At 45.2% G+C, this 19,808-nt stretch overlaps 1 protein-coding gene across 5 annotated transcripts in view; it reads right to left on the minus strand.

Moving 5' to 3' along the window:
• The window catches only part of arhgap39 (Rho GTPase activating protein 39), a 618,982-nt gene that overhangs the window by 116,804 nt on the left and 482,370 nt on the right, over window positions 1-19,808 (minus strand). For all 5 annotated transcript variants that reach the window (XM_070881793.1, XM_070881797.1, XM_070881792.1 and 2 more), the window contains one exon: window positions 17,258-17,331. In XM_070881793.1, the coding sequence (XP_070737894.1) occupies window positions 17,258-17,331 (74 nt within the window). The remainder of the gene's footprint in view (window positions 1-17,257; window positions 17,332-19,808) is intronic.

Consider the following 19,808-nt stretch of genomic DNA (forward strand, 5'->3'; position numbering starts at 1 on the left):
CAACACAAATGCAACACACACCCTCACGTTCAGGTCCTTCCATAACTTTACCCTAGTCTACCTTTGCAAACTGTTCCAGGCAGATCTCTCCTCCCCGCACCCTTTGGTGCTTGGATTCTGCCCTCCTCCCTCTCGCTGCCTTGACCCGACTCTATGGAGCTCCCTCCCTAAACACTTCGCCTTTCCACTTCTCTCTCCACCTGTAGAAAACCTTCTTGAAACCCATTTTTACAACCAAGCTTTATGGGATGAAGCTGTGCACTCAACTTTATCAACCATCTAATGGGTTAATTGCAGTTAAAATGTAAAACTTGCATTTATGTCGTACTTCGATTTCCAGTCCCTGACTTGCTTCAGTTTGTGAAGTCAAGCTGTTGCTGTTTGATCTGAGATTATCCACTCCTCTCTGTACTTTTTATATGCCAATAACTGCTCCTGATTTTTTTGTGTGAAGTTCTGGCCTTCAGTAATACCACATCTGTTATGTTTAGAATAACTCCACAAGACTGAATACTGTGAGCTTAAACTAATGTGACCTTAGTTTCTTTAATAAAACTCCAGAGTGCCAAAGCAGCATGGCAGACAACCTTTTATACTCCCTTGCACGAGGTGTGCAGGTGACCCTTAGGTCTCCAACAGGTGCGCCCTCTGGTGGCAAGTACAGTTATAATGTTTACATACATAACATCATCCTCACTAAGAAATGCCCCAGATTCTATACAAAGAAAAATCCTTGCACCAAAGGATTGATCCCTGGGATGAGAGGGTTGTCCTATGAGGAGAGATTCAGTAGGATTCCCCTTGCCCTAGCCCTGAACTCACATCTTTCTCCAGTGTCTCTCCAGTCTCCCTCATGTCCTCTCCGAGCTCATCCTGTCCATGAGACCCACTTCCTGCTCCCTTGACCCTATTCCCACCAAACAGCTGACCACCCAACTTCTTTTTCTGGCTCCATATTAGCTGGCATTGTTAACGGTTCTCTCTCCTCAGGTACTGCCCACCAAGCTCCCTCAAATCTGCCGTCATCACCCCTCTCCTAAAAAAAACCCTTGATCCCTCCATCCTTGCAAACTACTGCAAACCATCTCCAACCTCCCTTTCCTCTCCAAAGTCCTAGAAAATGTGGTCGCCTCCCAAATCCGTGCCCATCTTTCCCGGAACTCGATGTTTGAATCCCTCCAATCAGTGCCACGAGCTAGTCAGAGTAGGAATCGCAGGATAGCTCAGATGAATACGTGGCTTGAGCAGTGGTGCAGCAGGGAGGGATTCAAATTCCTGGGGCATTGGAACCGGTTCTGGGGGAGGTGGGACCAGTACAAACCGGACGGTCTGCACCTAGGCAGGATCGGAACCAATGTCCTAGGGGGAGTGTTTGCTAGTGCTGTTGGGGAGAAGTTAAACTAATATGGCAGGGGGATGGGAACCAACGCAGGGAGACAGAGAGAAACAAAAAGGAGACAAAAGCAAAAGACAGAAAGGAGATGAGTAAAAGTGGAGGGCAGCGAAACCCAAGGCAAAAAACAAAAAGGGCCACTGAATATAAAGGGGCTGCAGGAGGGGTCAAAACTAAAAATCATAGTTTAAAAACTAGTATTAAAACACTCTACCTAAACGCACGCAGCATTCGAAATAAAGTAAATGAGTTGACGGCACAAATCATTACAAATGGGTATGATTTGGTGGCCATTACTGAAACGTGGTTGCAGGGTGGCCAAGACTGGGAATTAAACATACAGAATTGGCTGGCTAACAGAAAGCAGAGAGTCGGGATAAATGGGTCCTTTTCGGGTTGGAAATCGGTGGTTAGTGGTGTGCCACAGGGATCGGTGCTGGGACCACAACTGTTTACAATATACATAGATGACCTGGAAGAGGGGACAGAGTGTAGTGTAACAAAATTTGCAGATGACACAAAGATTAGTGGGAAAGCGGATTGTGTAGAGGACACAGAGAGGCTGCAAAGAGATTTGGATAGGTTAAGCGAATGAGCTAAGGTTTGGCAGATGGAATACAATGTTGGAAAGTGTGAGGTCATCCACCTTGGGAAAAGAAACAGTAAAAGGGAATATTATTTGAATGGGGAGAAATTACAACATGCTGCGGTGCAGAGGAACCTGGGGGTCCTTGTGCATGAAACTCTTTTTGGAGTTCACCTACAAAAACATAAAACATTAAACCGTGCCACCCGACCTGGGTGACACACCAGACATTTACAAGGCCCTTTTTTCCTTTTTTTTGGTTTTTTTTTGTGTTTTTCATTTTTTTTTGGTTTTTTTTTTTGGGCGCTAAAATCACATTTTTCCAGTGCCCCCTATAAAAGGGATGGGGACACTAAAAGCACCGGCAATTAAAACAAATTAAACTTTAAAACGTAAAATCAAATTAAAATTTGGTTGCCGGGCGTGATGATGCACTCCAGTCCCTCCGGTGCCCACCTCTCGCGGAAGGCCGCGAGCGTACCGGTGGACACCGCGTGCTCCATCTCCAAGGACACCCTGGACCGGATGTAAGAGCGGAAGAGAGGCAGGCAGTCAGGTTGAACGACCCCCTCGACCGCCCGCTGCCTGGACCGGCTGATGGCACCCTTGGCCGCGCCCAGGAGCAGTCCTACAAGGAGGCCTTCGGACCTACCCGCTCCCCTCCGCACAGGGTGCCCAAAGATCAGGAGAGTGGGACTGAAGTGCAGCCAGAATTTCAGGAGCAGCCCCTTTAGATAATGGAACAGGGGCTGCAACCTTGTGCACTCAATAAAAACATGGAACACGGACTCCTCCAGACCGCAGAAATTGCAGGCGGCCTGGGAGTCCGTGAACCGGCTTAAAAATTTATTGCACGGCACTGCTCCGTGCACCACCCTCCAGGCCAAGTCCCCGATGAATAGTGGGAGGACCCCTGCGTAGAGTGCCCTCCATCGGGGACCCCCGCCTCCTCCGGACGGCAAGATGGTACGCCATGGCATGTCTGGACGGCCGGCGAGGATGGCAAAGTTGAGAGTGTGCAGGAGCAGCCCGTACAGGAAACCCCTCCGTGCGGAACTGAAAGGCACGGAGGGATTTCCCCGAGGCGGCTCAAGTTGTGAGGCGCCGGCTTTGCAGGTGCAGCAGGTAATCAGGAAGGCAAATGGAATGTTGGCCTTCATTGCGAGAGGGATGGAGTACAAAAGCAGGGAGGTCCTGCTGCAACTGTATAGGGTATTGGTAAGGCCGCACCTGGAGTACTGCGTGCAGTTTTGATCACCTTACTTAAGGAAGGATATACTAGCTTTGGAGGGGGTACAGAGACGATTCACTAGGCTGATTCCGGAGATGAGGTTGTTACCTTATGATGATAGATTGAGTAGACTGGGTCTTTACTCGTTGGAGTTCAGAAGGATGAGGGGTGATCTTATAGAAACATTTAAAATAATGAAAGGGATAGACAAGACAGAGGCAGAGAGGTTGTTTCCGCTGGTCGGGGAGACTAGAACTAGGGGGCACAGCCTCAAAATATAGGGGAGCCAATTTAAAAGCGAGTTGAGAAGGAATTTCTTCTACCAGAGGGTTGTGAATCTGTGGAATTCTCTGACCAGGGAAGCAGTTGAGGCTAGCTCATTGAATGTACTCAAGTCACAGATAGATAGATTTTTAACCAATAAGGGAATTAAGGGTTACGGGGAGCGGGCGGGTAAGTGGAGCTGAGTTCACGGGCAGATCAGCCATGATCTTGTTGAATGGCGGAGCAGGCTCGAGGGGCTAGATGGCCTACTCCTGTTCCTAATTCTTATGTTCTTATGGTTTCCGTGCCTGCTGATGTGATCTTGATGAGCTCTACAGTGCATCCTGTTCCAATTGCAGCCAGGGGGTGCCGGTGGCGGAGGAGAGCCCATCAAGCAAATTGCTCTGTCCTGAATGGCATTGAGCTTCTTGAATGTTGTTCAGCTACACCGATCCAGGCGAGCGGTGAGCATTCTATCACACTCCTGACGCGCCTTTTAAAAAAAAATTATTTCATGAGATGTAGGTGTCGCTGGCAAAGCTGACATTTATTGCACATTTCTAATTGCCCTTGAAAAGGAGGTGATGAGCCGCCTTCTTGAATTGCTGCAGTCCGTGTGAAGAAGGTACTTCCATAGTGTTGTTAGGGAGGGAGTTCCAGGATTTTGAGCCAGCAATGATGAAGGAACGGCGAGATATTTCCAAGCTGTCGATGATGGAGAGGCTTTGAGTCGTCAGAAGGTGAACCACTTGTCATAGAATCTCCTGCCTCTGCTCTGCTCGTGTAGCCATGGTGATATGGGTGGTTAGGTCAGCTTCTGGTCAATACTGATCCCCCAGGATGCTGATGATTGGCACCAACATTGCGTGGCCTCTTTGAAGTTCAAGAGGAGATGGCTGGGCTTTTGCTTATTCCCGAGATGGCCATTACCTGGCACTTACATGATGGTAATATTACCTGCTCCTCAGCTCAAGCCTCAGTGTTATTCAGGTCTTGCTGCAAGATGTCAAGGGCTGCTTCATTATTAGAGCAGGACACTGTACAATGGTCAGCAAACAGCCCTACTGATCACGGTATGATGGATGGACAGGCACGAAGCAGCTGAATATGGTTGGTACTCCAGCTGTGATGTCCTACATTATACATGAGCCTCTGTACTCGGGAGCACTAGATTAAACACTAAGTAAAACTTTTCATTTGTGTCAACACATTTACTTAATCTTATGCCTCCGAGCACAGTGTGAGGCTTGTGTTTAGCACAGCAGTGTAGCCAAAGCAGAACAGGATGACAAGGAGGAAAGAATGAAGAAGACAGCCACAGATGGGGAGCCACTGCTAGTTTCCAGAAGGAAGTCAACCCATGAGATCACAAAGATGATTTACCAGAGAACCAGTTTATATGTATCTAACATTTTTTCTTGTCAATCTTACTGAATATGAACTATTGATCTAATCTTAATAAACCACACAACAATCTTGGAACCCTGAATCAATTTGCTATACTTTAAGTATAACCTTGCTATGCTGCAGCCGAGATACAGCGATTCGCTTAAATTACATTTGCGTCTGCAACACAGATTATCAGGTCCCTCATTGAAACACCTGTAACTCATCCTCAATACGAGGGACTGCCTAATTCTAACAATAGTAATCTCAATGTTTAACGAAATGCCTGCTACAAACTCCACATTTACCTTTATGATGATTTATTAGTTGTGTTAATTTAGATGTTTGAGTAAATTAGTATTAGCTGCAACATCTGAGAACAGTCAAAAGGGAGCCCGCTCTTTTTCACAAGGGCTGTACTTTGATTCTATGTTGACTGTCTCGGCGTGTAACTATTAAACGACTGGGTCATGGATTCAGCAGCAAACAGCCCCACTGATTACTTTATGATGCTGGGAAGGTCACTGAAGATGGCTTGGGTCGAGGATGTGTCCCAGAGGTACTCCTGCAGCGATAGAGCATGTAAGATGGTTCAGGGACAAGCTAAACTGGGTATTGCATAAACCGTAAGCATATATGGTGGAAGGTTGTGGGTTCAAGTCCTACTCCAGGGACTTGAGCACATAATCTAGGCTGACACTCCAGTGCAGTGCTGAGGGAGTGCTGCACTGTCGGAGGTGGGTCTTTCAGATGAGACGTTAAATCGAGGCCCTGTCTGCTCTCACAGATGGAAGTAATAGATTGCACCGCACTATTTCAAAGAAGGGTAGGGGAGTTATCCTCGGTATCCTGGGCAATATTTATCCTTCAACCAACACCTAAAACAGATTATCTGGTCATTATCTCATGACTGTGGTTCCTTACTGTGTGCAAATTGGCTGCCATGTTTTCTACACTTCAAAAGTACTTAATTGGCTATAAAGTGCTTTGGGACATCCTGAGGTCATTAAAGGTGCTATATAAATGCAAGTCTTTTTCTTTTCAATGTGATCTGGTCTGTAAATATGAGGGAGGAGAAAAGACAAAGATTGCCTGCTAATTATGATGTATTTATACAGAATATTGAAGGTTCCAAGAGTATATTCTGTAAACACAGGACGTGTTCTACCGTCCAGGCAGTTATCTTACAATAGAGATAAGTGACCAAACACTGTGCCGATACCATGGTTCAAATCCTGCTGGATAAAGTAAAAGGATAGTTGTGGAATGTGACTGGTCAGGGAGAAAATGCCTGCAAACTATAACAGTCTAGTTAAAAACGGCAGGATAGCAATCGATGTGCAGGTTTAATGGAAAACACAATAGATTTATCGAATTCGACTTGTGAAACACAGTTAAAAAAATTATGGGAAAATTCCAGAATCGCACATAAGAAATTGGAATTATTCAGTCACCAACAATGCCAAGTATAAATGAGCAGTCCTGCAAAACACGATCTCCAAAACATCTCCGAATCCTAGAATGCGGTAAAAAGGGAATTTGATCTAAAGCAACACTGTAAAACAGTGCCCATTACCAAACAGAGACAATTACATGAGCACACATGGTAGTACAGTAATGCAGAGCCTGTTACAGTAGCAGTCTAGGGACAATCCCCCCAGAATTGTCCTGCACTCTCCAGGAATTAAAGATCCATTTCCTGGACATTGCTGTGAGCAACTCGGAGAGAAAAAAAATCATCGGTACATTAAAACAATTGTGTTCCCCTTTTTTTTGTACATTCGTTATAAAAATCTTAGAGATGAAGGGGGGCGGGGGAAGGCTGCTTAACTGGACGGGGTGATTGGAGATCATTTGATGAAACTTCCTGGAATACATCAACAACTTATATTTATATAGCGCCTTTGACTTCATAGGAGTGTTATAAGACAAAAAAATTTGACATCGAGCCACAAAAGAAATGATTATGGCAAATGACCAAAAGCTTGATCAAAGAGGTAGGTTTTGAGGAGGAAAGAGAGATGGAGAGGTAGAGAGGTTTAGGCAGGGAGTTCCAGAGCTTGGGGCCTAGGCAACAGAAGGCACGGCCACCAATGGTTGAGCGATTATAATCAGGGATGCTCAGAGGGCAGAATTTAAGGAACACAGATATCACGGGGCAGCGGGGTGGGTGTGAGGCTGGAGGAGATTACAGAGATAGGGAGGGGCGAGGATATGGAACGATTTGTAAACAAGGATGAGAATTTTGAGGCGTTGCATAACCGGGAGTCAATGTAAGTCAACGAGTACAGGGTTGAAGGGTGAACGGGACTTGGTGCGAATTAGGACACAGGCTGCCGGGTTTTGGATCACCTCTAGTTTACTTAGGGTAGAATGTGGGAGACCAGCCAGGAGTCCGCTGTGTCTGCTTCGCATTCCTTAGAAAATGGTCTGCTGTAGTCTACTGTCACAGTCTCCATTAGTCTCTACACGAGCAACGTATGTCCGTTCTGTAAATTCACCCTAGGTGAGAGTGACAGTATCGTACCACAGACTTCTCGCTCCTTATACGCTCAGGTGAGTGACAGTACCGTACCACAGACTTCTCGCTCCTTATACGCTCAGGTGAGTGACAGTACCATACCACAGACTTCTCGTTCCTTGTACGCTCAGGTGAGTGACAGTACCGTACCACAGACTTCTCGCTCCTTATACGCTCAGGTGAGTGACTGTACCGTACCACAGACTTCTCGCTCCTTATACGCTCAGGTGAGTGACTGTACCGTACCACAGACTTCTCGCTCCTTATACGCTCAGGTGAGTGACAGTACCGTACCACAGACTTCTCGCTCCTTATACGCTCAGGTGAGTGACTGTACCGTACCACAGACTTCTCGCTCCTTATACGCTCAGGTGAGTGACTGTACCGTACCACAGACTTCTCGCTCCTTATACGCTCAGGTGAGTGACAGTACCGTACCACAGACTTCTCGCTCCTTATACGCTCAGGTGAGTGACAGTACCGTACCACAGACTTCTCGCTCCTTATACGCTCAGATTTCGAAGAGCGTGTAACACAACACAGGTTTTGAGGATACTTTCAACAATTGATAAATCTAGATTTAGATTAAATCGCCATGTACTTCAAGCAGTTCACTCACAGTTGCTGGAACACACATTCACATCAACAATCTGGACAATGTAAAAAACTCATCTGCCCAGATTCACAAGGCAACTGTCTGAGCAATTCAATTGACAGAGGACTCAGACACATATTTAGCACAAAGTGCTTTCAATCAGTCTGAGACTTAGTTACACTGCAGCATTGATCAACTAGTCACAGACTAACTTTACCACAGATCAAAGGAATTTTCTAACGAAATCCGAAAGGGTAGCTGGCTTATGCCACTGCAAACAAGCCCAACATCCATGTTTTAAACTAGATTTCCTTTAACTTCTTAAAAAGAGAGAACCATGTCAAGATAGAAATTCTAGTTTAAACACGTTTCTTTCCTCCTACAATCTTCAAATTTTTAAAACGCCAAACTTGAGTGGCATCCAAACATTAGCCCCCAATTTATCTCAGCTTTTTTGACTCTTTCTAACCATGCTGGTGTCCTGACAGGGCCTAAGCCTTTACCAGGCTCTGCAACTTAAATCAACCAGTCAAGCAGTCAGAATCAGGGGAAGTCATAACGGGGAACAAAGAAATGGCGGACCAATTGAACAAGTACTTTGGTTCGGTATTCACGAAGGAGGACACGAACAACCTTCCGGTTATAAAAGGGGTCGGGGGGTCTAGTAAGGAGGAGGAACTGAGGGAAATCCTTATTAGCCGGGAAATTGTGTTGGGGAAATTGATGGGATTGAAGGCCGATAAATCCCCAGGGCCTGATGGACTGCATCCCAGAGTACTTAAGGAGGTGGCCTTGGGAATAGTGGATGCGTTGACAGTCATTTTCCAACATTCCATTGACTCTGTGTCAGTTCCTATGGAGTGGAGGGTAGCCAATGTAACCCCACTTTTTAAAAAAGGAGGGAGAGAGAAAACAGGGAATTATAGACCGGTCAGCCTGACATCGGTAGTGGGTAAAATGATGGAATCAATTATTAAGGATGTCATAGCAGTGCATTTGGAAAGAGGTGACATGATAGGTCCAAGTCAGCATGGATTTGTGAAAGGGAAATCATGCTTGACAAATCTTCTGGAATTTTTTGAGGATGTTTCCAGTAGAGTGGATAAGGGAGAACCAGTTGATGTGGTATATTTGGACTTTCAGAAGGCGTTCGACAAGGTCCCACACAAGAGATTGATGTGCAAAGTTAGAGCACATGGGATTGGGGGTAGTGTACTGACATGGATTGAGAACTGGTTGTCAGACAGGAAGCAAAGAGTAGGAGTAAATGGGTACTTTTCAGAATGGCAGGCAGTGACTAGTGGGGTACCGCAAGGTTCTGTGCTGGGGCCCCAGCTGTTTACACTGTACATTAATGATTTAGATGAGGGGATTAAATGTAGTATCTCCAAATTTGCGGATGACACTAAGTTGGGTGGCAGTGTGAGCTGCGAGGAGGATGCTGTGAGGCTGCAGAGCGACTTGGATAGGTTAGGTGAGTGGGCAAATGCATGGCAGATGAAGTATAATGTGGATAAATGTGAGGTTATCCACTTTGGTGGTAAAAACAGAGAGACAGACTATTATCTGAATGGTGACAGATTAGGAAAAGGGGAGGTGCAAAGAGACCTGGGTGTCATGGTACATCAGTCATTGAAGGTTGGCATGCAGGTGCAGCAGGCGGTTAAGAAAGCAAATGGCATGTTGGCCTTCATAGCAAGGGGATTTGAGTACAGGGGCAGGGAGGTGTTGCTACAGTTGTACAGGGCATTGGTGAGGCCACACCTGGAGTATTGTGTACAGTTTTGGTCTCCTAACCTGAGGAAGGACATTCTTGCTATTGAGGGAGTGCAGCGAAGGTTCACCAGACTGATTCCCGGGATGGCGGGACTGACCTATCAAGAAAGACTGGATCAACTGGGCTTGTATTCACTGGAGTTCAGAAGAATGAGAGGGGACCTCATAGAAACATATAAAATTCTGACGGGGTTAGACAGGTTAGATGCAGGAAGAATGTTCCCAATGTTGGGGAAGTCCAGAACCAGGGGTCACAGTCTAAGGATAAGGGGTAAGCCATTTAGGACCGAGATGCGGAGGAACTTCTTCACCCAGAGAGTGGTGAACCTGTGGAATTCTCTACCACAGAAAGTTGTTGAGGCCAATTCACTAAATATATTCAAAAAGGAGTTAGATGAGGTCCTTACTGCTAGGGGGATCAAGGGGTATGGCGAGAAAGCAGGAATGGGGTACTGAAGTTGAATGTTCAGCCATGAACTCATTGAATGGCGGTGCAGGCTAGAAGGGCCGAATGGCCTACTCCTGCACCTATTTTCTATGTTTCTATGTTTCTATGTCTTCTTGATGAAATTTGCTGACAATTTTCTAAGTTTTAGATGGCAAATCCACCTTTCAACTTGGTGCAGCAACATAACTGTTACAGGGTGTAAAATAGAACTTGGCTAACGGAGGACACAGAAGAAAAACTTGCATTTATACTGCGTCTTTCACAACTGCAGGACGTGCCAAAGTGCTTTACACCTGCCAATTAAGTACAGTACGCTGTTTGAAGCGCAGCCACTGTTGTGAGAGAGAAAGGCAGCAGCCAATTTGTGCACAGCAAGCTCCCACAAACAGATAATGACCAGGTAATCTGTTTATTTAGTATTGTTGAAGAATAAATATGGGCCAGGACACCGGGAGAACAGAACTGTCAGCCTAGATTATGAGCTCAAGTGTCTGGAGTGGGAGTTGACGCACTGAACCAAGGCTGACACCTTGTGGACAATTGGGGAATTGAAACAGTTGTTGAGGTCAACGCTGTAATTAGAGGCCGAGTTGCTCTGACGTCACTATTTACATATATGTAGTGGGTGGTTATTAGCCACAGACACAAGTGATGTATGGATGTCAGGACATAGTACATAGAATTTTACAGCACATTCGGCCTTCTTTGAAAGAGCTATCCAATTAGTCCCATTACTTTGCCATTTCTTCATACTCTTTTAATGTTTTTTTTGCAAATATTTATTCACTTCCCGTCTAAAAGTTATTATGGATTCTGCTTCCACCACAGTTTCTGGCATGGCACGTCCAAACAATCCTGTGTGTAAAAGAAAAAATTCTCCTAACCTCTCCCTTTGTTCTTTTGGTGATTATCTTCAATTTATGCTCTCTACCAAACTCAGACCAAAATGTTTTTTCCCCATTTACTTCACCCAGACCTCTGTGTTCAGCACCTCGATTAGATCTTCTCTCAATCTTCCTTGCTCTAACGAAAAGAGCTCCAGTTTCTCTTCATCATTAAAGTCTTTCAATGACCACCAAAACGGATGAACTGGTCATTTATCCCACTGCAGTTTATGAAGCCTTACTTGTGTGCAAATTAGCTTCCACATTTGCCGACATAACAAGTGACTATTCTGCAAAAGAAATTCATTGTCGAAGATCGTTGGGATTTTTTGAGGATGTGAAAGGGTGCTACATTATTTTAATTTCTTTCTTGCCTTCGCCCCTCTAATGACTTATGATTTGAGGCTACTTTAATTAGCTATATTGTGCTTATGAAGATCATGCAGGTATCCCCTCCTTCTTGAACCTCTGATAGTGCTTTGACCTGTTGAGCCAACCATGTTGGTGTGGGACTGGAGTCACATATAGGCCAGACCAGGCAAGGACGGCAGGTTTCCTTCCCAAAAGGACATTGGTGAACAAGTTGGAATTTTACAACAATCGGACAGCTTCATGATCACTAATGCAGTTTAAAAAAAAACCCAGGTTTTTGCAAACTGAACTCAAATTCTTTTTTGGTTGAGACGTTAACCGAGGCTCCATCTGCTCTCTCAAATGGACGTAATAGATCCCATGGCACTATTTTGAAGAAGAGCAGGAGAGTCATCCCCAGTGCCCTGGCCAATGTTTATTCCTCAATCAACACCTAAAATCAGGTTATCTGGTCATTATCACATTGCTTTTTGTGGGAGCTTGCTGTGCGCAAATTGGCTGCCACGTTTCCTGCATTACAACAGTGACTACACTTCAAAAAAGTACTTCATTGACTGTAAAGCGCTTTGGGACGTCCGATGGCTGTGAAAGGCACTATATAAATTAATTTCATTTTTTTCCCCTCAAACTGCCCCTGGTGTGATTTGAACTTGCATTCTCCGAGTTACTACATAACCACTGTGCTACCGCAGAGGAGATAGATTAGTTGCAGCCTTTGGGCATGCATCATGTAGATAATGAGCACGACCAAGAGATTGCAACAGGCAAAAAAAGGAAATTTAAAAACAATACAAATGAAACTAAATAACCTTGCAGCTTTCAGCTGGAGTTTTTCTTTTAAAAAGTAAATCAACCAAGCCAATTTCACAATGGCTCCATTCTTGTGGCTTCTCTCGGCACCTAGAGCTGAAATAGAGGCACATTTTCAGTGCTGGAAAGTGGATTGATACAGTATGGAAATCACTTCACCCTGGACTCCAGTCAGCAGAAATGGAGAAGACTTTCATCCTCTCTGCTTGAGCTGGTTCTCAAGGCGGAGCCTGCTCTGGACCAGTGGATCAGTGAAAAATGAGAACAAAGCGCTTGACTGGCACGACACACACCTGGCCCGTGCAGCTCGTAAGGAAATGCGCACACACACATTCTTGATCAGCAATACTTCGCAACAGAAATGAAAACCGGCCAGAAATATGGTTACGATTACAAGTCCTTGCAGAGCTAATTCCACAGATTCACAGCAAATTCCACTGGACCCGAAACAACAGTGATCAGGTTCGCCACCATCCACAAGCTGCAGTTTCTCTCTCCCCCTCCCCCCACCCACCCATAAAATCGATAATCTGCCCCTCACTGCATTGAGGCACCGGAGAAGGAGCAAAAAATATTTCCCACGATGATACCAGAACTGAGAGGTTATAACCATCAGGAAAGACCAAAAAACTGAGGCTCTCTTCTCTAGAAAAAAAGAGAAGCTGAGGTGTGACCTAATAGAGGTCTTTAGAATTATGAAGGGGTTTGATAGGGTAGGTGTAGAGAAGATGTTTCCGCTTCCAGGGGAGTTCAAAATTAGTGGCCATAAATGCTGAATAGTCACTAATAAATCCAGTAGGGAATTCAGGAGAAACTTCTTTGCGCAGAGAGTGGCGAGAATGTGGAACTCGCTACCACATGGAGTAGTGCAATAGTATAGAGGCATTTAAAGGAAGCTAGATCATCATGGGCAGTCCCGCGGAATCGACTTTCTTCCACTCCTGAAGTGAGTTCTTTGGTGGCTGAACAGTCCAATACGAGAGCCACAGACTCTGTCACTGACATTCACCGAGGGAAGGGGGAGGGTGGGACTGATTTGCCGCACGCTCCTTCCGCTGCCTGCACCTGACCTCTTCACGCTCTCGGCGTTGAGATTCGAAGAGCTTAACGCCCTCCCGGATGCACTTTTTCCACCCAAGGCGGTCTTCAGCAAGGGACTCCCAGGTGTCGGTGGGGATGTTGCACTTTACCAGGGAGGCTTTGAGGGTGTCCTTGAAACGTTTCCGCTGCCCACCTTTGGCTCGTTTGCTGTGAAGGAGCTCCGCATAAAGCATTTGCTTAGGGAGTCTCGTGTCTTGCATGCAAACTATGTGGCCTGCCCAGCGAAGCTGATCGAGTGTGGTCAGTGCTTCAATGCTGGGGATGTTGGCCTGGTCGAGGATGCTAATGTTGGTGCACCTGTCCTCCCAGGGGATTTGCAGGATCTTGCAGAGATATCGTTGGTGATATATCTCCAGCAACTTGAGGTGTCTTCTGTACATCGTCCATGCCTCGGAGCCATACAGGAGGGCAGGTATGACTACAGCCCTGTAAACCATGAGCTTGGTGGTAGATTTGAGGGCCTGGTCTTCTAGGAAAAGAGTGTTCGATCAGTACACGAGGAATAAAGGAATAGGTTATGCGATGGGGCATGAAGAGGGGTGGGAGGAGGCTCGTGTGGAGCATAAACACCAGCAGTTGGGCCCAATGGCCTGGTTTCTATCATTTCTGTTTGCATTAATACTGAATTAGCTGCAGCTAAATAGAAATACGAAGCGCAAAGTTCTGGCGAATACCAACAGGACAATATAAACATAATTATACATGTGGAGTCAATTACCCTTACTAAGCATTTCTAGTGAAGAAGTCTAATTGTCCTGTCTGTTGTGAAACACAAAGTTCTGGTTCCTGGAAAATAAAATTCAGTGTCCTTCTCTTCTTGTACCACTTTCGGTATTGGTGCAACACAATGTAAACCATTCGTCTCCCTCAGAGGGAGCAGAAAATCAGCCTTCCAGCTGTTCAAACAACAGAAATTGTCAGCATTTTGTTTCAATGTCCTACTGTTCAAAGCTCAATGCTTTTCAAGACAAGGTTGCCAATGACAATGCAACTCATACAAAGCCACAATCAACAATTCCAACGTTTAAATAAGCAAAAGTGGAGCTTGATTGGATTCACACAGTACAATCAACGGGGAAACATTTGATCCTGCTAGAATCACTCGATAATTCGGTTTTCAAGCGTTTACAATAAATAAACCACTAACTCATTCGAGAATTACACTGATGCACCCATAGGCAATTTAATCCACAAGCCACTCAGGATCCCTTAAACTACAGTCATTATATTTAAAGATGCAATCCATATATTTACAACAGGTACACTGTTAGATTGAATCCAAATACGTGTGTGTGCGCGTGCGCGTATCCTCAGTTGATGGCCATACAAATGCGCTTTGCTTTCCAATAATCATTGCTGCAATCAGCAGTGAGAAACGGTACTGACTTTCTTTCCAGTCTGGAGGTGCTGATGTTTAATTGTACACTTCTTGTCTTGTTAGCTCATTTGCACTCTGCCTTCACCAATTGAACCATCGGGAGAGTGCTCTAAATAACTTCGAGGAGAGGGAGTGGAGGAAGAAATAATTGGCAGCCTTGGCTGAGTGGCCTCCAAGTCAGAAGGATTCGATTGAACCTCCAGGTCCGACTGGAGCACCAAGTCTAAGCTGACACTCAGTGCAGTACTGAGGGAGTGCTGCACTGTCGCAAAGGCTGACTTTCTAATCAGATATTAATCGGAGTTCCCATCTGCCATCTTAGTTTTTTTTTAAATTCGTAACGTCCCTGGCAAGGCTGAACGCATTCCCCATCACTAATTGCTCTGAGAGTGTGGTGGTGGGCTCTCTCCTTGAACCCATGCAGTCCTTGTGCTGAAGGTGCTCCCACAATGGTGTTTGGTAGATAATGCCAAGATTTTCACCCAGTGACGATGAAGGAACATTGATATATATCCAAGTCAGGATGGTGTATGAACCAAGGGGATCTTGCAGATGTTCTCATGACATTGCTGCTCTTGTCTTGGTAGTAGAGGGTGCAAATTTTGGCAGGTACTGTCAAAATAACTGTAGAGAGAGTTGCTGCAGTGCATTCTGTAGAGATATACTGCGACTGCAGTGTGCCGCTGATTGGGGGGGGGGGGAAGATTAGATATTGAGTTCAGTGACAGGGGTGCTGATCAGAGAACTGCTCTGTCCTGGACAGTGCCGAGCTTCTTGAGTGTTGCTGTGGCTGCAGTCATCCAGGCGAATATTCCATCATACCCCTGACTTAAGCCTTGTAGATAGTGGAGAGGCTTAGAGGTGTCGGGGGTTGAGTCACTAATCAAAGAGTGCCCAGCCTCTGCTCTGGTCTTGTAGCCACGGTATAAGATGTTGGTCCAGTTAATGTTCTGGCCAATGGTGATCCCCGGGAGGTTGAGAGTAGGGGATATGATGAATGTCAGGAGGAGGTGTTTGAGTCTATTCTTGTTGGAGATGATCAATGCCTGGCAATTATGTGGCATGAATGATACGCACCACTTGTTAGTCCAAGGCTGAATGTTGTTCAGGTCTCACTGTAGGCTGACATGGCATGCTCCATTGTCGGAGGAGTTATGAATGGAGCTTAACAACGTAGAATCACCAGCAGACAGTCCCAAATTTGACGGAGGGAAGGTCATTGATAAAGCTGAGGATTTGGGGCTGTGATGATTGGTCTCCGAAAACCAAGACTATATTTTCTTATGCGCCAGCTATGACTCCAGCCACTGGAGGGTTTTACTACTGACCTCAATTTCATTAGGGCTCCATAGTGCCATACTCGATCAAATATTGCTTTGATATCAAGGATAACTACTCTCACCTCTGCTCTTCGATAATTAAAAAAGATCCCATGGTAATATTTGAAGAGCAGTGTGTTTTCCTGATCTCCTCGCCGACTAATACCACCAAAAACAGTTTCTCTGGTCATTTCATTCATTTGCCATTTGTGGGAGCCTGCGGTGGGTAAATTGGTACCACATTTACCCACATACCAAGAGTGACTGCTTGATAAAAGTAATTCATTACATGTAAAGTGCTTTGAGACATCCTGAGGACATGAAAGGCAGTTATCTAATATTATTTATTGTTTTAAGATCCTGTAAAAAGTAGGTGGATACTCTCCTGTCTGTCTATTCACTCTTAAATCTGGCCGAGACTGATTATGCAAAGTTGCGTCTAATTCGATTGCGACTTCTGCTTTGATGAGCCAATTACACAGCAGCGGTGCAGTGTGCACTTCCATGTTCAATAAAACATTTCTGTTGAAAGAGACATTTGCTCTTCATTAAAGTGGACCTTAACGGACGCAGATTAAAGGCAACTCCCAGGCCGTGAAGGAAAGGGATTACAATCATTTTCTCTTGTTTGATGTGAGACAAATTAGCAGTCAAGAGGTGGAATGCCGGATGGCAGGATTAACATCTGCTGTAAGAGACGGCAACCTTACATTGATTTCAAGTGCCGACTACAATCCGCTGGAGCTGCAAGCTCACATTTGTTTCAAATTTGTGGCCAGTTCAGATTGTGTTTTTTCTTTAAATAAAAGGGAAAAGTGTCCCGTCCTCCCCCGTAAACAAGAACTAGCATGAGTAGGCCATACGGCTCCCCCCCACCCACGACCCGAGCCTACCCGCAACTGCTTCTACGCCCAGTTAGATTGAATAAGTGGCTCCTTTGATCCAATTGTCATTGAACCAATCCCCTCTTATCCTGGTTATCAATATTGGCGCAACAATCAAACACATCTCAGTGTTCTCGTGTCCCCTCCCCTCTCCCACGCAGCGCCATTCCTCCCAAAACAGTGGGAGCTTTGCCCTTTAAGCTTTTTTGTCGAGTGAAGGCAAGGACAAACGAACGAACAAAACGACGCCAGCATATTAACACACAGGCACAATTTATACTGAAACAGAGAATGAGGAAACACAGTTACCTTCTTTGCTCCAGTCAGAGCCGATTTCTGCAGTTTACGGTAGCAATACTTCGCATACGTGCTAATAGCAACACCTACCAAAGAGGAACAGAAAACTATTAGCCATGGATGTACATCACGTTTAACAGGGGGACAAAAAAAGGCGTGCATGTACATGTGTTCACTACTGTCGCTAAAACATGTCTGACTTCAGTGCAACTGCTAAGTCGATTTAGCATTGAAACTAGATTCTCCAACAGAGTCAACCCAACAAGAGCACTGTTGAGCTAGTCAAAGGGATCACTCAATTCCTTACATTGAGTAGTACATAAATTGAGGGATTTCAGTACACTGGTGAGGCATTCGGTGCTCAAGGGGTTAGTCACTCTTGGTTGGCCTGGGCAAGGCTCATCAGGTACTGGGTGATGTGGGGTTAGAATGGCGAAGGGTCGTCGACCCGAAACGTTAACTCTGTTTTTCTCTCCACAGATGCTGCCTGACCCGCTGAGATTTCCAGTATTCTCTGTTTTTATTACAAAATAGTATGTTGGCTGTGAAGCACTTTGTCCTGAGGATATATTAGTGCAACTTCATTCTTTTCCTGCAGCCCCGCTGTGTTGAAATAAAGAGCCATCACACTTTCTCCGAGAATCCCCAACACTTGCCCCTTTCTCACCTTCTTTTGTTGGTCCCTTAGAGGATGAGACCGGGGAATTAGTAATGGGGAACATGGAGATAGCAGAAACTCTGAACAAATATTTTGTATCAGTCTTTACGGTAGAGGACACTAACAATATTCCAACAATGGATAGTCTAGGGGCTATAGTGGGGGGAGGAACCTAACACAATCACAATCACTAAGGAGGTGGTACTCCGTAAGATAATGGGACTAAAGGCAGATAAATCCCCTGGACCTGATGGCTTGCATCCTAAGGTCTTAAGAGAAGTAGTGGCAGGGATTGTGAATGCATTGGTTGTAATTTACCAAAATTCCCTGGATTCTGGGGAGATCCCAGCAGATTGGAAAACTGCAAATGTAACGCCCCTATTTAAAAAAGGAGGCAGACAAAAAGCAGGAAACTATAGACCAGTTAGCCTAACATCTGTGGTTGGGAAAATGTTGGAGTCCATTATTAAAGAAGCAGTAGCAGGACATTTGGAAAAGCAAAATTCGGGTCAGGCAGAGTCAGCATGAATTTATGAAGGGGAAGTCATGACTGACAAATTTGCTGGAGTTCTTTGAGGATGTAACAAACAGGATGGATAAAGGGGAACCAGTGGATGTGGTGTATTTGGACTTCCAGAAGGTATTTGACAAGGTGCCACATAAAAGGTTACTACACAAGATAAAAGTTCACGGGGTTGGGGGTAATATATTTGCATGGATAGAGGATTGCCGAACAGAAAACAGAGAGTCGGGATAAATGGTTTATTCTCTGGTTGGCAACCAGTAACTAGTAGGGTGCCGCAGGGATCAGTGTTGGGCCCCAACTATTTACAATCTACATTAATGACTTGGAAGAATGGACTGAGTATAACGTAGCCAAGTTTGCTGACGATACAAAGATGGGAGGAAAAGCAGTGTGTGAGGAGGACACAAAAAATCTGCAAAAGGTCATAGATAGGCTAAATGAGTGGGCAAAAATTTGGCAGATGGAGTATAATGTTGAAAAGTGTGAGGTCATGCACTTTGGCAGAAAAAAAATCAAAGAGCAAGTTATTATTTAAATGGAGAAAGATTGCAAAGTGCTGCAGTACAGTGGGACCTGGGGGGTACTTGTGCATGAAACACAAAAGGATAGTATGCAAGTGATCAGGGAGGCCAATGGTATCTTGGCCTTTATTGCAAAGGGAATGGAGTATAAAAACAGGGAAGTCTTACGACAGCTATATAAGGTATTGGTGAGGCCACACCTGGAATACTGCGTGCAGTTTTGGTTTCCATATTTACGAAAGGATATACTTGCTTTGGAGGCAGTTCAGAGAAGATTCACTAGGTTGATTCCGGAGATGAGGGGTTTGACTTATGAGGAAAGGTTGAGTAGGTTGGCCTCTAATCATTGAAATTCAGAAGAATGAGAGGTGATCTTATCGAAACATATAAGATTATGAGGGGGCTTGACACGGTGGATGCAGAGAGGATGTTTTCACTGATAGGGAGACTAGAACTAGAGGGCATGATCTTAGTATAAGGGACCGCCCATTTAAAACTGAGATCAGGAGAAATTTCTTCTCTGAGGGTTGTAAATCTGTGGAATTCGCTGCCTCAGAGAGCTGTGGAAGCTGGGTCATTGAATAAATTTAAGACAAAAATCGACAGTTTCTTAAACGATATGGGAATAAGGGGTTATGGGGAGCAGGCGGGGAAGTGGAGCTGAGTCCATGATCGGATCAGCCATGATCGGATCAGCCATGATCTTATTAAATGGCGGAGCAGGTTCGAGGGGCCGTATGGCCTACTCCTGTTCCTATTTCTTATGGTCTTATGTTCTTTTATCCATCAAGACCAGGAAAAGCAGGAAGTGGCCTGCTCCAAAACCTCTACTAATTCTGCACGGAGGTGGACATCAGT

The sequence above is a fragment of the Pristiophorus japonicus genome, chromosome 5 (assembly GCF_044704955.1).
Source record: "Pristiophorus japonicus isolate sPriJap1 chromosome 5, sPriJap1.hap1, whole genome shotgun sequence".
NCBI lineage: Eukaryota > Metazoa > Chordata > Chondrichthyes > Pristiophoridae > Pristiophorus > Pristiophorus japonicus.